Source organism: Pipistrellus kuhlii, unplaced genomic scaffold (genome assembly GCF_014108245.1).
Source record: "Pipistrellus kuhlii isolate mPipKuh1 unplaced genomic scaffold, mPipKuh1.p scaffold_m20_p_15, whole genome shotgun sequence".
Taxonomy (NCBI): domain Eukaryota; kingdom Metazoa; phylum Chordata; class Mammalia; order Chiroptera; family Vespertilionidae; genus Pipistrellus; species Pipistrellus kuhlii.
Genome location: NW_023425460.1, coordinates 7346815 through 7364527, shown reverse-complemented (window position 1 = coordinate 7364527; position 17713 = coordinate 7346815). Strand labels below are relative to the sequence as shown.

General features: G+C 48.0%; 1 protein-coding gene across 11 annotated transcripts in view; it reads left to right on the top strand.

Annotated features, from left to right (window-relative positions):
* Positions 1–13065, top strand: part of KAT6B (lysine acetyltransferase 6B) — a 173464-nt gene extending 160399 nt beyond the window's left edge. For all 11 annotated transcript variants that reach the window (XM_036438178.2, XM_036438176.2, XM_036438172.2 and 8 more), the window contains 5 exons: positions 1942–2173; positions 2728–2887; positions 3480–3812; positions 5883–6174; positions 9187–13065. In XM_036438178.2, the coding sequence (XP_036294071.1) occupies positions 1942–2173; positions 2728–2887; positions 3480–3812; positions 5883–6174; positions 9187–11744 (3575 nt within the window). In that variant the 3' untranslated portion in view covers positions 11745–13065. The remainder of the gene's footprint in view (positions 1–1941; positions 2174–2727; positions 2888–3479; positions 3813–5882; positions 6175–9186) is intronic.
* Positions 13066–17713: the final 4648 nt, after the last annotated feature.

The window sequence follows — 17713 nt, the reverse complement described above, 5'->3', positions numbered from 1 at the left end:
GGGAAGAGAAGACAGAACAAAGAAACACATGTACTTCCGGGGTACTGTTGCTCCTTGTGTGGAATATACCACCTTGTGACCATTTGCGTTACACAGAAATCTTTCTGCTGGCTTCGGGGTGGGGGAGCAGGGCCGGGGAGGGGTGGTGCTTTCTCTCCCCAACTCCGGGGTTCAGCTTAGAATCAGTGAGGGGCTAGGGAATTTGGCAGTCACTGCAGGGGACTTTTAATTGTGGGATCTCATGGACAAAGGGGGGATAGTTCCATATCCATGGCTCTGTGGTTCTCTCCCTCCAGGGGTACAGAGTACCTCCAGCTGACTGAGTAAATTTCCCAGCGTGTTCCGAGCACTTAGGAGGCAGGTGACGGATGTGCCAATTATCTGTGTGCTGTGATTTGGGCCCCCTTTGTACTCTGGCAGCAGAGAGCTTTTCTCCATACTGACAGGGCACGGACGGCGGGGGCGGGCCAGCCCCGCACAGTGGCCGCTCTGTTAGCATTCCCGCCGCCGCTCCCCGAGCCCGTGTGCAGCCCGCAGGATGTGTGATCGGTGGTCTGACTGTGAAATTGTGCGGCGCTTGTTTGCATGCAATCAAATTCTTTGCACTTAAACATGTGTTAAAGAGACAAATAAGTCAAAATACTGGAGCCAAACCTAAAGTTAAATATATGCCTGTTCTTTATAACGGCATTCAGACAAAAACCATCAAAATGCAAAATGCTATATGCATGTTACACCCCTCCAGGCTCAGATGGGATTTCTTGTTCTGTAATTTCGGCATTACTTACCGTGATTTTTTAGAGTCAGGAAAAAATGCACCAGAAGCTGATCTCATTGTAACAAAAAAAACAAAAACAAAAAACAAAAACAAATTCCCAAATCGAGAAAATGCTTGAGAACGCAGCCATTTTGGAAATGTAGATGAAGAAGAGAAATGCTGAAGATTTTGGGTGGCTTACGGACAGGCATGATTTTGTAATTGCTGCCACCTACTGTATGTGGCTGATGTTTGTTTAAATGGAGCGAGTTCGTGAAGGTGAGGCTGTTGAAACAGATAATTAGAGCAAGGTAGACACTGTTAGGTTTTAGCATTTTCTCTCTCCTCCATAAGTGGCTCTTAATTACCGAGACAGCCGCCAGCTTTCATTCATTACCTTCAAGTGGATTTAAAGTTTTTCTCATTTGAAAGTTCCTTTGCCAGTGAACCTTCGCAGTAATGCTGTGAAATGCACACTCAAAAGCTCACCCCGCTCGGGGACTTTCTGAGTGTACATGAAGCGGTCTGCTTTAAGAGAGTTGTTTTGTTTTAATTCAAAGGAATAACGTTCTGGATTTGGATTATAAATTAATTTGCATGAAAGAGGTGAAATCGGAGCGAGCAAGGCTCATGCGAGTTGTAGCAGTTGACTTAAAAGACATTCTTTCATTAGTCTTAAAACAAAGCCTCAGATCAGCCGGCTAGTTAAACATAACAGGCAATATAGAACCCGGGTCCAGGGAGGCCCTGCTCTTTTATTAAGACGCAGCTGTCAAAGGGTCATTAGGTCCTTCCTGCGGAAAACAACTTCCCCTTAATGTTTGGGGCCGTCCCTCGATGGGATTTCTGAGTAAGTGCCTGACATTTACTTTCCAAAAGACTCTAAAGCTGGTGTGAGAGTGGACTGCTGAGACTTCGCAGGAGCCATGACTTCAGCCTCGGTGTTGTTAAGTGTGTGTGTGTGGAATGCTCCGGCTTGCTGGAGGCGTTGACGTACAGTGTCAGTGTAACAGATCCAGAAGCATAACTTCAGGGAGACCAAAGACTGACACCGGAAATAGACTATGTGTATTCGCGCACTTCTCATGTTTGTACCTCACTGTTACTCATGTTATTTCCAGTGGCCCCTGTTTCAGTGTCTGAAAACACCACCGTGAGGTTGACTTTGCCTTTTTCTGCCCCAGGCTATTTGCTTTCTAGAAGAGAAGGCCAAGCAGGGTCTCCGGAGAAGCCGCTCTCTGACCTGGGCCGGCTCTCCTACCTGGCCTACTGGAAGAGCGTCATCTTGGAGTACCTCTTCCGCCACCACGAGAGGCACATCAGCATCAAGGCGATCAGCAGAGCCACGGGCATGTGCCCGCACGACATTGCCACCACTCTGCAGCACCTCCGCATGATCGACAAGAGGGATGGCAGGTGAGTCCTGGCGCCTTCGGCGGCCCCCAGCGGCCCCTCAAGCATCTTACACCGGGAGGGACCCCTGGAGTCAGGCAGGTTCATTCCTGTTAAAGGTTCCCCAAAAGTATTATTATTTTTTTAACCTTTTTCTTTATATATATATATTTTATTGATTTTTCACAGAGAGGATAGAGAGATAGAAACATCAATGAGAGAGAATCATCGATCAGCTGCCTCTTGCACAACCCCTACTGGGATGTGCCCGCAACCAAGGTACATGCCCTTGACCGGAATCGAACCCGGGACCTTTCAGTCCGCAGGCCGACGCTTTATCCACTCAGCCAAACCGGTTTTGGCTCCCCAACAGTATTATTAAAACCTTTCTTTTACAAAGAAAACCGGAAATGATACCTTTTTTGCTGGTCCAATTTCAGTCTGGCGTACCTTTGCCTTGATGTGCTTTCTGATTTTTCCTCACCCCGGTAATATTAGTGCTAGCATATGTCATTACACGAAGGTGAAATGAAACTTCAGCTTTTGATTGCACTTTGTTCTGCCTCATCACATTACAGATTTGTTATCATTAGAAGAGAAAAGCTGATACTGGGCCACATGGAAAAGCTGAAAACCTGTTCCCGGTCCAACGAGCTTGATCCAGAGAGCCTGAGGTGGACCCCAATTTCAGTCTCTAACGCCGCGGTCTCTGAAGAAGAGCGAGAAGCTGAGAAAGAGGTAATGACTGGCTTCGTCAACCTGAGTTGTGCAATTTCAATCTTGGAGCATTCTTAAACTAAGAAAGTCATTAACATCATTGTCAAAAGCTTGGTTATGTAGAGAGAGCTTGTGAAATGATATGGCACTAATTTATCTAACGGAGGTTGCGTGGTAAGACATGATAATTTTATTGGATTGAGTATGAAAAATGAAACATTTATCATTGATCACAAAGCAGCATTTTTCACTACTGACAGCATGTAATCAGATCAAATTTGGTGCTGAGCTCCAAGGCTGCAGTGTCAATCGATTCTTTGTGTTTATGAACTTGCTTTAAGTGCTCCGTGCCAGTGAGCATGTAATGTACTGATAAAGGACTCAAATCAATTCGCTGCATCATTAATACTGCTAAATATCCCATGAAACCCAATCTCCTTTGATTTGCTATCCTAACGGATGTCAGAGTCCTGAGATGATGCAGCTGGAATGCTGCTTGGCTGGCTGACTGTCCTGGGCAGAAATGACTTAGCTTCCTTCGCCTTTGATCCTGAGAGGCTCTGCCTGCCTAACTCCCTCTCACCGGCCTGCCACTTCCCCCCTCCCCCCTCAGGCTGAGCGGTTGATGGAACAAGCTACCTGCTGGGAAAAGGAGGAGCAAGAGATCCTGTCGTCTAGAACTAGCAGTAGGCAATCACCTGCAAAAGTACAATCGAAAAATAAATATTTGCATTCCCCGGAGAGCCGGCCAGTGGCAGGGGACCGAGGGCAGCTGCTGGAGCTGTCCAGAGAGAGCAGTGAAGAAGAGGAGGAGGAAGAGGAAGAGGAGGAGGAAGAGGAGGAAGAGGAGGAGGAGGAGGAGGAGGAAGAAGAAGAGGAAGAAGAAAATATTCAAAGCTCTCCTCCAAGATTAACTAAGCCACAGTCAGTTGCCATAAAGAGAAAGGTATGTATGTGTCTGTTTAGATTTTTCAGTCTGTGAGTCAGCGTCAGTCAAATCGGGCATCGCAAACATTCTATTAGCATTTGTTTCATTCTCCATTCTTCAGATGTAGTGTGTTTGTATCCAGCCCCACTGATCATGTATCATCTTACGGTCATGATTGTGTTTACTTTTTGGGGTTTGTTAGTGCTGGGACGGGAAGCCAGGAGCAGCCCAGCTTCCTAGTCTGGTGGTGACTGCCACCTGCTGGTGTGTGGGGCTAGAGTGAGTGAGGCTGAGGGAACAGAAAAGGACCTTCGGCAAATGTTGATAAAAATGCCAAGGCTTGGGGAGGCCAGGAGATGTATCCACGGTCACACAGTGCATCAGAGATGGAGCCAGAACCAGGTGAGTGCTCGACTCCAGCCCAGCGCTCCCGGTGCCATTTCTTGTTCTAGTTCTTGGCACAGACTTTTTAGAAGCTGCTTTAGGCCATTCATTTGGACGCCGGTATTTTGCATTCATGGCCAAGTACACATTACTGAAACTTCTCATATCTCAGTGGCCTGGTGGTTTTTCTCTACATGCACCTGGGCAGAAGGTCAAAAACCGATTTTTGTCCTTAGACTCAACCCGGATCTGATATCTTTGTCTTCAATCTCCATCTGTGACATAGAGGGGGGCCAGATAATGTTAGTGTGGCCAAGACCAATAGAGATAACACAGTACAAGTTAAGACGCCACCCCAAGGCCAACCTGTTTGTCAGAGAACCCGCTGTTGTAACTCCCAGCTCAAAACCGGCCATCATCCCATGGAAGGGCAGCGTGGGGAGGTGGTGGAGAAAGCATCCCTTAAAGTGGACTTCAGACTTACACAGTGTGTTGGTTTCTTATAATGAAAATGTCCTCGTGTGTTATGTATATAAACAAAGAGGATTGTTCTTAAAAAACGGCAAAATCCAGAATCATTCAGGGCACAATATGGACTGCCATTATATAAGATGACTCAAACAGAGAAAGCCAGCTCTTTCTACTGGCTCTCCTCATGATGGAACATTCTATTGTAGTGGATTAGGGAGGGTTGGTCACTTGGGAAATGAATAACCATAAATGTTAAATTACAGGATTTGATTATCAGGCTTATATGTGCACTTTGGTGAACTTTCAAAGAGTTAAAAATGTAAGACACAATCATTCTTGGGTACTGGTTACCTAGAGTTTGAATTCTAACCATGCATATTGAACCATGCAATGTACTTTCAGTAATTTTTTTGGACCCATTATTGACAGATTTACATTTTAGCAGCCAATTTTTTTGTTATTCCTAGTTTGAAGTTTTGTATCATTAAATTCTTTTTACTTGCGAAAATATGTTTCATGATTGCAGTTACAGGGAGTCATCTGTGCTGATCTGTAGTGCAGTTAGAAAAAAAAGTTTGTGTCTTACATAAATAAGGCAGTTCTCATGTCTCTTTTTTACATTTTTCTGTATTAAAATATTTTATAAAGTTATCAGTCACTGACATCCCTGCAGCCACCAATAAATGACTCTATCACCAGTATAGTCCTCTCTTTAAGCACCCTTTTCGTTGTTCCTGAAGTTATAAAATGGGGACAAAGGCTAGTCTGTGAGCAATCGTATTTCCTAAGGTGCTTCGAGCGTAGTTGGTCCCTGAGCAGTTGTCAAGTATTCACTGAGTGACCCCGTGACTAGTTCATTATTGCGACGTTTATAGAAAATCGGTGTCTGTGACGCCTTCAGAGCTGTGATGTACAGGATGGTGCAGCCAGCAGGCACCGTTGGAAGATATACGCTAGAAAAGCAAACTGGAGCTTTTAAAATCTACAGTTAAGCTTCTAGGATGTTCTCTCCTCAAAGCATCTGCTTGAGTAAACAACTGTTTTATTTGGAAAACACTTGCCTGTGTAGTCGAGAGCCCGAGAGGGATGTTAAACATCAAATGGAAGGTTAACTACAAAGGCAGCACAGAAGCCTTTATGTGTGCGAGTCTCAGACTCGCGTGTTTGCTGCCTATCGACTCCACCGTTTAATTTCTCATGAGCTCTGTGTATTCTGTTTGGAATTCATTTCAGAGGCCTTTTGTGCTAAAGAAGAAAAGGGGTCGTAAACGCAGGAGGATCAACAGCAGTGTAACAACTGAGACCATTTCCGAGACGACGGAAGTGCTGAATGAGCCCTTTGACAACTCGGACGAGGAGAGGCCGATGCCGCAGCTGGAGCCTACCTGCGAGGTGGACGCGGAGGAGGACGGCGGGAGGCCGGGCCTGAGGAAGGCCTTCCAGCATCCGCCTGGCAAGAAGAGGCAGGCAGAGGAAGGGGGCGGAAGAGACAATCATTGCTTTAAGAGTGCTGACCCTTTCAGAAGTAAGTGGAGGGATTATAAAAAGCTTGCCCTTGCCACCCTCTGTCCATTCCTGCCAAACAGCAGGCGCCTGGGGTCCTGCCCCAAGGCATCCCTGAGGGCGTTTGGACCCCCTGGAAGTACCTGCTCACCTGTCCGTTCTCCTTCATGAAAGGTTCCGGCTCTTCCTCCTGGAATTGGGTTTTATGTTAAACAACTTCTAAGGCCCAGCATTCCTGTAGACAGGTTCCTCTTACGTTCCGGAAATTGACTTGTCCCCAAAAACTTTGAAGTATGTCAGTAAGAAACACTGCATTTCCTGATTCTAATATGTGCTTTCCCCCACATTTAATACTTCTGAAATCAGTACATATATTATTATCAGTGTGAGCGCTGAACTCAGTAGCTTTCTTTTTTCCTGGAAAAAATATTAGATTGATAATGCATTTTATAATCAGTGGTGTCTTATATTATCAAGAATCAGCTAAACTTACACCATCACTAGTAGCTTTGATAAGACAGGATAATGTTGAAATCAGGAAACTGTCTTTCCTTTTAAATTACTGTTTTACAATTGCTGCTGCCAGGGCCATTCTGCCCCATCCTCTTAAAAAAAAAAAAAAAAGGCACCCTGAAAGCAATGTCCTGTTTAAAAGCAACCACTCCCCGCCTGTGGGTCCCAGCTGGGCAATGAGGGACAAGCTGCCTCTCTACTGCTGAAATGTCTATTTTCAAAAGCTCACTCCCATCCAGCGAACAGGCATCTCATGGCCCTGGCACCACAGGCTGTCACTCTAGCTTTTGAAAATATGACCAAGCATCGTCTTGACTTTCTTAACTAACGGGATACAGTATTTTGCTGAGAGAATGGCATCGTACTCTGGGTATAGAGAAACCAAGCCTTGCTCTTTCGTTTTTTAAACTAACAAGCATGTAAACAGCAGCAGAGGCAGAAGCACGCTGCAACCACTGATCATTTTTGTGTGGAAGTTGAGCCTATTGCCAGTTGTCATTTGTCTTCTGAAGAGCTGGTAGATGGCCGAAACCGGTTTGGCTCAATGGATAGAGCCCCGGCTTGGGGACTGAAAGGTCCCGGGTTCGATTCCAGTCAAGGGCATGTGCCTTGGTTGCGGGCATGTCCCCAGTGGAGGGTGTGCAAGAGGCAGCTGATCGATGACTCTCTCTCATCGATGTTTCTAACTCTCTATCTCTCTCCCTTCCTCTCTGTACAAAAATCAATAAAATATATTAAAAAAAAAAAAAAGAGCTGGTAGATGAATGGACACTGACTTCATTCCCCACTTGGTGCGGTTTGCCTTAGACATGTTAAGTGGCCTTGTCACTTGCCTTCAGAAGCTTCTTTCCTAGAAAATAATTAGGAGAAAACTCATCTTCTGATGTAGAGAGGTCTTCCCATAAAAGCCGGTAGGTCCGGTATCACGTGGGATAAGAACGTAGAAACCGGGGCTCTGGCGTAGCGCTCAGCTGCCCGTGTGGATAGAAGTGGAACCATTTGAACATCTTGAGACGTCCGTTAACTAGGTATTGTACTTTGAGCTTCCGAAGGATCTGTCCACATCACATATGTGTTCTCTTCGGCTAGCCAATTTGAATGTAGTGCTTGCAGGTAAGTTTATGTGTAACTTTTTTATTACCGTATTTTCCGGCGTATAAGACGACTTTTGAAACGAAAAAAAGTCAACCGAAAATTGGGGGCAAAAGACCAAAATTGCACAAAAATTACCTGCAGATTTTGACTGCAAAGTAAGTCTTTTCTTTGAAGTGGGGGGTAGTCTTATACAGCGAATATAGGCTCAAACCTATGTTTTAACTGTAAAATTAGGGGGTCATCTTATACGTCGGAAAATACGATATATAAATGATCTGAAAGTTCACCCTGCTCTGCACTGATTGGATTAGAAGTCACTCCCTTCGGGCAAAAGGGATCTCCGTTCCACGTTGGTTATTGGATCTTATTTTTGTTCCCTAAGATAAGTTCTCCCAAGTTTGTTCTCCTAATGACGCAATTTCTCTTTGTAAAGTTTTTTCTTTTCATCGACCAGAAGATCAGCATGATCTGTAATTTCCTAAGACTTGGGTGTTTTATATCTATATTTATTCGTTTGCTATATTTTCTTGTTTGCTTATATCTATAAAACTATACTTACATATTTATATCCATGTGCATGCAGGTACAGTAAAAATAAAATCAGCTGAACTAAAATGAACTTGACAATTATGGTTTGTTTTTTATTTACTTTAGTATTCAAACCACACATTTGAGCAGCAGATTGATCCAAAATACAGTCTGGACAGAATTAGTGATAAAAGGAATACCTGTGCTTTAACTGCTCAATAATTTTATGCTAAATGCATTATAGTTTATGTCATGCAAAAATGATGATCCTATAGTAGATTACAGATGTGTTTAGTTATTTATTCATTTGTTTCAGAGGTACACAGTTTATTTTTATGTCAGAGAGAACATTTAAGTCAAAGTAAATAATGTCATCTGAGAGCATTTAAATTCACTAATTGTCCACAAACCAAAGTTCACTTTCTGAGGGCAGATATGTGAGGAGGGAGGCTTCTCTCTCATTGCTTTAGTGCAGCGAGGATGTGGACATGGGCTGGCATTAACCCCTTCCCCTGTATTTCCTAGTTTGTAAATGTCGCAGTGAATTTTGTACATTGTGCAATTCCGGGCATCAGAGAATATCTTGTTCGTTAACTCAAATAAGTTTATTATTGTTGCCTTTATCCATGTGCTTCCTATAAAAAGCACAGCTTTGTTGAGAGAGGGAATGTACGTGTCCGTGTTTGGCATATATAATTTTCCCAGACCTGGGTGATTTACTCAGTTTATGCCACAGTATTATTCTATATTAGTCTTGATTACGTCTTTACCGTTAAGTCTTAAAATGCTAAATTGAAAGCAGTGCTTGCTATTTAATTTAGAGGAATGAATTCAAGTTGCTTGTGGTTACGCTTTCTAAGACTTTGTTTTTCTTCCTCCCCTTTGTCTCCTCGATAAGACAAAATGGATGATGCAAATAACTTGAAAGAAGGCAGTAGAGACAATCCTGAACCTCTAAAGTGCAAACAAGTGTGGCCAAAAGGATCGAAGCGCGGCCTCTCTAAGTGGCGGCCAAGCAAAGAAAGGAAGACCGGATTCAAGCTGAACTTGTACACCCCTCCGGAGACGCCCATGGAGCCGGACGACCAGGTGACGGTGGAGGAGCAGAAGGAGGCGCTGGAGGACAAGAGCAGCCCCAGCCCCACCAGGATCGAGGAGGACGTCAAGGAGGCTGTGGAACCCCCGCTGCCCCGGGATGAAGACAGAAAGGAGGACACGTGTGCCCCTGTGAGTCCCAATAAGTCACCAGGCGAAGCACTGGAGGACGATCCAATCAAACCGGAGGAGGAGGAGGAGGAGGAGGAAGAGGAAGAGGAGGAGGAGGAGGAGGAAGAAGAAGAAGGAAATGTAGAAAAAGACCCAAGTGGTACCAGAAGTCAGGAAAAAGAGGAACCAGAAGCCTGCCCGGACAAAGAGGACCCTGAGCGTCTGGATGATCCTGAGGAGGAGGAGGAAGAGGAGGAGCCGTCTCACAACGAGGGTCACGATGCTGACGATGAGGACGACAGCCACATGGAGTCTACGGAGGCTGAGAAGGAGGAGCGCCCCAGGGAAGCTTTCAAAGAAGTGCTGGAAAGCCAGGAGGCTTTTTTAGACCTGAGTGTCCAGGCCGGCCACGCAAACCCGGAGGCCCTAATGGACTGTGACGTGGACCTCGCCACTGCGTGCCACAGCGAGCCCAAGGAGCTGGCCGCGGACCCCGAAACGGCGCCCGAGTCTGACGAGGAGCCCCCCGACGAGCAGCCACAGAAACAGGACCAAAAGCACAGCGACGACGACGCCGATCCCGAGTTCAAAGAGGCCAGCGCGGCAGCCATGGAAATCGACTCGGAGACCGTGCAGGCCGTGCAGTCTCTGACCCAGGAGAACGGCGAGCAGGAGGACACCTTCCAGGACTGTGCCGAGACCCAGGAGGCCTGCCGGAGCCTGCAGAACTACGCCCGCCCAGACCAAAGCCCGCAGATCGCTGCCGCGCTGGACGACTGCCAGCAGTCAGACCACAGCAGCCCCGTCTCCTCCGTCCATTCCCACCCCGGCCAGTCGGTGCGTTCCGTCAGCAGCCCCAGCGTCCCCGCCCTGGAGAACAGCTACGCCCAAATCAGCCCGGACCAGAGCGCCATCTCAGTGCCATCGCTGCAGAACATGGAAACCAGCCCCATGATGGACGTGCCGTCGGTGTCCGACCACTCGCAGCAGGTCGTGGACAGTGGGTTCAGCGACCTGGGCAGCATCGAGAGCACCACGGAGAACTACGAGAACCCGAGCAGCTACGACTCCACCATGGGCGGCAGCATCTGCGGCAACGGCTCCTCGCAGAACAGCTGCTCCTACAGCAGCCTGACCTCCAGCAACCTGACGCAGAGCAGCTGCGCCGTCACCCAGCAGATGTCCAGCATGAGCGGGAGCTGCAGCCTGCTGCAGCAGCAGCCCGGCATCAGCTCGCCCCCCACCTGCAGCGTCAAGTCCCCGCAGGGCTGCGTGGTGGAGCGGCCCCCTAGCGGCAGCCAGCAGCTGGCCCCGTGCAGCATGGCCGCCAACTTCAGCCCGCCCATGCAGCTGGCCGACATCCCCGAGGCCGGCAACGCCAACCTCGGCCTGTACGAGCGGATGGGCCAGAGCGATTTCGGGGCCGGGCACTACCCGCAGCCGTCCGCCACCTTCAGCCTCGCCAAACTGCAGCAGTTAACCAACACCCTCATCGACCATTCATTGCCTTACAGCCACTCCGCTGCTGTGACTTCCTATGCAAACAGTGCCTCTCTGTCCGCTCCGCTCAGCAACACAGGGCTCGTCCAGCTCTCCCAGTCTCCGCACTCCGTCGCCGGGGGACCCCAAGCACAAGCCACCATGACCCCGCCCCCCAACCTGACCCCTCCTCCGATGAACCTGCCGCCGCCCCTGCTGCAGCGGAACATGGCTGCTGCGTCCAACATCGGCATCTCCCACAGCCAAAGACTGCAGACCCAGATCGCCAGCAAGGGCCACGTCTCCATGAGAACCAAATCGGCGTCCCTGTCCCCGGCCGCTGCGGCCGCCGCCGCGGCCACCCACCAGCCGCAGATCTACGGGCGCTCGCAGAGCGTGGCCATGCAGGGCCCCGCGCGGACCCTGGCCATGCAGCGCGGCATGAACATGAGCGTGAACCTGATGCCGGCCCCCGCCTACAACGTCAACTCCGTGAACATGAACATGAACACGCTCAACGCCATGAACGGGTACAGCATGTCCCAGCCGATGATGAACAGCGGCTACCACGGCAACCACGGCTACATGAACCAGACGCCCCAGTACCCGATGCAGATGCAGATGGGCATGATGGGGACCCAGCCATACGCCCAGCAGCCCATGCAGACCCCGCCCCACGGCAACATGATGTACACGGCGCCCGGGCACCACGGCTACATGAACACGGGCATGTCCAAGCAGTCTCTCAATGGGTCCTACATGAGAAGGTAGGCGACACGGGCAGCCACAGACACCCGCGCCCCCCGGGCGTCACGATCGGACGGATCTGCACAAATACCTTCGAAGAGTACGATTTCAAAACCAGCAACATTGGTGTGAATGCAAAAATATTTGTTGGCACCATGTATTTAAAAAAAAAAAAAAAAAAAAAAAGCTGTATGCAGCAGAAAGCCTTATACAAGTTGTTTTTCTTTTTTTTTTTCTTTTTTTTTTTCCTTTTTCTTTTTCGGTACCTGTTTCCGTTCCTTTTATACGAAGTTCTCTGCAGAGGAAGGCCTCTCTCTGGACTGCGCCGGAGGCAGCCACGGGCCGTGCCTGCCTCCGTCAAACCGTGTGGATATCGAGCCCCGCACTCCCGACGTATGTTTTACCGCGGATCCCGCGCTCCCTCTCCTCCCCTGTCCACTCCGTGTAAATGCCTTTAGCATTTCCGTTCTTGTATATTTTGTTCAAGGTGACACTTCCGCATGCCGCTACGGTCCTTGTCAGTGACAGTGCATTTTGTAGTACTGTACAAGTGTTGTGCTAACGGTAAGCCATTTCTTAAGTTTTTTGCCTTGATTAGGGTGCCCTAATTTGAGGGTTTTAAAAACAAACAAACAAACAAAAACTATATTTTTGTTAATTATAAAACTGTAAAGAGCTATAAAAGCTATTACCATTTGGTTAGTCCAAAAGGGGTTTATTGCTAAATGTTTGGTGTAAAGTTGAGACCCTTTTCCATTTTGGTGACAGATTTCTTTGGGGGGGGAGGGGGGGAAGAAGGCAGCTTTCTGTTTTATAAAATGCAGACTTCTGTTTATTGAATGAAGCATATCTCAGTGTTTATCTGTCAGGTTTTGAAACATTTCATATATGTCCAAATACTTGGCAGGATTTAAAAAAAAAAAAATAGTGAATTTGGTGTAAAGTTGCTATTTTATGGAAATGCCTCTAACTTTACATTTTCATTCCATCTGTAGATTTTTCTATCTTTATAAAATATTGGAGTTATTTTTTAAGGAAAAATAGAGAAGTAGCCTGTGAATAGCTCGAACTAAGCTTACAAACCGCATGTAAAAAAAAAAAAGCAAAAAAGTTATTTGTGTCTGTTTATATCGCTTCCTTTTTTTGTAGTCTTTGTACCTGTACAGGTGACTGTAAGGGCCAAGCAGGAGAGGCGCAACCCCTTGTATAAAATAGCAGCAGCAACACTCTTGGATTTATCTGTTCTCTTTTTAGTCAGTCACTTCAAACAAAAACAAAAAACCCACGAAAAATAAAAAAAAGCTGTACATTTTAACATAAAATAAATTATGATGAGCCATTTTTAGCCTCTTGTGTCCTGTCATATTATGATTGATGGAGAATGACCAACGGAACTGTATCATGTGTCACATCTCAGAACACATACACATTTTGGGAAGATAAATTATTTAGTGTACATCGGAGCTAAGAGATTTTTTTTCTGATTTGTTTTGACTTTGGGGGAGGGGGTTGGCAATAAATAAGAGTAATATCTAATAAAAACCATCACATATACCAAATACCTATTTAATAAGTTAATTTATAATGGATTTTAATGCTTTACATGAAAGTTTATTTTATGCTAGTGCATACCTTCTGTATGCCAATCATTGTCTTTAAAATAAAGTGAATTTGTTTTTTTCTTTTTGACTTTGATCTTCATTTGCCAAAGGGATCCTGCACAAGTAACCAGTTGCCTCAGTGGTTCCGTCTGTGAGACTCCCCTCAGGGGTACAGTGGTGGCCAACTTCTTTCTCTAAAGAATAATACAAAAAACAAACAAACAAAAACACACACACACACACAAAGCGCACCCAGTTTGGGAATGAATGTTTGAAGAACCATTTTCTTAAAAAAAAAAAAAAAAAAAAAAAAAGTGAAAGTTTTGCTCTGTGGTGAATGAGTGAGTGGATGTTTTAATATCTGAGATTCAGACCAAAAAAAAAAAAAAATCAGTGTTTTCAAATATTATTTTATGGAATTCAGAGGAAGTTCTGTCTTTTGAAACAGTATTCAGTAAACAAGCCTGGAAAAGTACGGTGACGCGGCGCCCGTGTGGAACCGGCCCAGGAAGCTCTCCCAGTGTGTGAACGGGTGCTCACCGCCCCCGTGAGGCCTCCGGGGGCAGACGCTGCTTTCCCAGCCCACACAAAACCTGGCACTGTGCAAGTCAGACACAAACTTTCAAGTCAGAGCAGAACAAAACTCGGAAAAGGCAGGATGGCGCACACACCCCTCCAGAGGATGGAGGATCGGCCCCCCAGAGGGAGGCGCCCGGCGGGGTTTGCGTGGACTCTCACCCGTGGGTTTTTCTCGCTCATGGTTACAGAGCCTCCGCGCTGAGTGTCAGGAGTTTAAGTTTTGGTCCCTTCCGCCCACACCGGCACAGTCAGTGGGGGAAAGTCTAGTAGCTGAGCGAGGGTTTCCAAAGCCACTCTGCAGGGGTTGCCATCACAAAGGAGAAGAGAACTTTCCAGAGGCTGAGCTGGTTGGTGGGAAGGAGTCCCCCTGCAGAGTTGGGGGAGAGGGCGCGTGGTGACTGCGTGCTGCTTGTTTGACTCAGCTGCTGCGTCATTTCAGGAGCAGCTCAAGGGTCCGCCAGAGCCTGCCTGAGCCTAGGAGTGGGGCGGGGGGCTGCTAACAACCTGATCGAAGCCACACAGAACTTTCCACGGGCCTCACCTTCAAACCGTCACTCACTGGGTGTCCGTCCTCTTGTGCTACGATGCTTTGGGGACTGAGATTTGCCGTGTTCCCTTTGGCGCTGCCTTGTTAATCACACCCTACGGTCTATGGATACTCAGGTTCCATCTCACTCACACACCCACACACACACACACACACACTGTGTGCCTGCCTCACAGTCCACCAGGGAGCTTGTCCACAAGTCCCAGACCTGCCCGACCAGAATCTAAGAGCAGGCCTGGGGCTCCTTGTGCATCACAGGCCCCCTAGGAACTGCAGCATAGCCAAGGGCGGGAGCCCCCTGCCGCCTAAGCCCCTGGGCTCATGGACAAACAGACGGGCTGGGCTTGGCGTAGGTGAACTGCTGATCCGAGGTGGTCCCAGGACCCCCTGCACGCGCCTCACTAGCCCGCTCTCACTAGAAGAATCAATTCAGACCTCAGGGTGGCCCCAGGGAGCCTGGTTCATGGGAACTCAGGTTTATCAGGACTGAAACGTCCATAATCAAGTTGAGATTCATGAACAGGCCACAGCTTTTAAACCCAGTGATGTTCTTCCCTTCTAAGAGTTTTAACAAGTGGTTGCTGGTTCCCAACCTTTGCTTTTTAATTAATGAGTCCGGTGGTGCCTGCCCCTGTGGGAAGCCTTTGGACCTCCTCACCAGCATTCTGTTTCAGAAACGGACTCACGGCAATGTTCCAGAGCTTTCGCCACAGCCTCCCGCGTGCCCCACACACGCCCTGCGCAGGAAAGGGGGCCGGCAGGGGGCTCCTCGGTTTACAGATGAGGAGATGGAGGCTCAACAAACAGTTCTCTCAGAAACAGCTCTTCCTGCAGAGCTTCACTCTGTGGCAAGACCATAACTTGTCCAATAAGCGCAATGCTTTAAAAACTGTTAGGTGATGTACAAATCAGTTTACTTTGTTATAACCAAGTGTTGGCCTACAGTCGACCCTCAGAGTGCAAGTGCAGTTACAGCTACATTATGAAGCAGTGCCTTCTTCGTCTTTGTTCCCTGGCTTCCTGCTTCCTTCTCCCTTCTCTCTCCCCTTTCCTGGGGTTCCTCTCTCATCTCACTCAGTACGACTTCAAATTCCACCTCTATACAGATAACATCCACCATTTTTTAAATTTTTATTTTTTTATTGATTTCAGAGAGGAAGGGAGAGGGAGAGAGAGAAACATCAATGGTGAGAGAGAATCATGGATCAGCTGCCTCCTACATGCCCCCTTCTGGGGACTGAGCCCAAAACCCCGGGCATACGCCCTGACCCAGAATCACATCGTGACCTCCTGTTTCTTGGGTCAATGCTCAACCACTGAACCACACCAGCCTGGCAACATCCACAATTAGGTCTCCAGTCAGAGCACTCTCTATAGATTCAAGGTCAAAGGACGTGGGACACCTTTTATTTCTCTTAACAGACATGTGATCTTCAGCGCCCCGGCCCCATTTCTACCCTGTCGACCTCATTTCAGTTTTAAGGCACTACCGAGAAACCGAATCAATACGTACCTTCCATTTCTCCCTCAAAGTTCTGTGGATTCTCCAGGATAATTGCAAAATTATCCCGAGGACTAGTCCCCCTCATCTAGGTCACCTTCTTTCCCAGCAGCAGTTCCAACAGCCTCCTCACTGGTCTTCCTGCTGCTTCCACAATCCAGTTTCCACGGTGCGGCCGCAGTGGTATTTCCCCAGAGTGATGTCCTGAAAAGGTAAGGCCTTCCCCTGCTTAGAAGCCCTCAGCATTTTCCTTTGCACTTGGAGTAAATTCTAGCTCTCTACCTCTCTCCTGCCACTCCCCACCTCACCCACTGGCTCTGGCTTCACGGATGGGCGGTCCCACAAACACCTCCTTTGGGGGCGGTTTCCTTAAAAACACACCATCGCCAGCTCAGAGCCCTCACCTGTGCTGGTCCCTCCCATTGGGATGGGTGCTCCTTCAAGCTCGCCCCGGTCTCCACAGAGAGGCCGTCTTCACCACCCCCCTTCTGACGTGGGTTTCTCCCCCACCCTGCCCCTGGGCGGTCACCTCACTCCTGTTTCTCTCATGGCACCTGAGCACAGCATGCATTATTGCTTTTACTTGTGGCCTCTTAACCCCACTTTTTGGCAGGTGGTAGGTTCTCAGTAAATACTTGTTGACTGCATGAATATTTTACTTCTGTAGGCTTGAAGCGTTTCTGCAAAAACTTCTGATCTTCCTTTCTCCTACCTCTAGCTCCCAGGAACCATCTTGACGAGACCAGACTCCAACGTTACAGTTCTCTGTGCTGCTGTCCTCAGCAGGACTCGGCCCCCGAGAGGTGGGGCATGTAGGAAGGTGCAGAGACCCGAGAACATAAGCACTGGGCCTCAGGGGTTCCATACTTTCTGCAGATGGACTCACTGAAAAGTAAAATTTTATTAAAATGGAAATGTTGAATTCTCTCTGGACAAGAAATAGCCCAGACCGAGGAGGTAAATGTGTTTCCAGGGAATTATGAGCCTCCTGCGATGGAAAAGTCTAGGAAGGGGCCACTATGACCATAGAGTCCTTCTTGGTGTCTCTTTTCCAAGAGCCTGTGTATAGCTCCCCTCACACCCAAAACTGAGTCATTATGAGGATCTGATTCCTCTGGGGCCAGCATCTCGCACCCAGAGCAGACCCTGGGCTGTTCCAGGAAGCCTAACCTAGCCCACCAGCCTCCCCTCTGGCACAAAGCAGGGCAGCTAGCCAGAGAACTTCCTCTTTCATTCTGTTGAGAACCACAACCCGATTGGAGATCTGGGCCCCTTTTCACACACACACACACACACACACACACACACACACACACACGGCCTTGATCACACTCTGCTCTCTCGAGGCAGCTGGGCTTCCATCAGTATCTCTCTCGGGCTTCGTCTGCTTTCTGGTGGCTGGTTCCAGGCGCCATCTCTACCCGCTTGGTGCCTGCTGCTGTTTTCTCCAGAATGAAAATCTGAGCAGGATGGTGACTGGCTTAACCCTCCAGGAAGGAAACTCGCCACCTGCACCCCCCTGCATGCCTGTGCTCACCTTCCAGAGCAAACACATGTGCAAATGCTTCCTGGTGTGTCTGAACAGAAATCAAAGTGAGGGGGGCTTCCCTGAGTTCTTGTTCCTCCCTCTTTCCCAAAATTATAAAGTCAAACGCTTGTGCAAATTGACCACAACTTATTGAATTTTTCTGGGTAGTGGGGGCTCTGGCTACACATTTGAAGAGTCCTGGCTCCCCGAGGAAGGTGGGGGAGCCCCAAGCAGGGC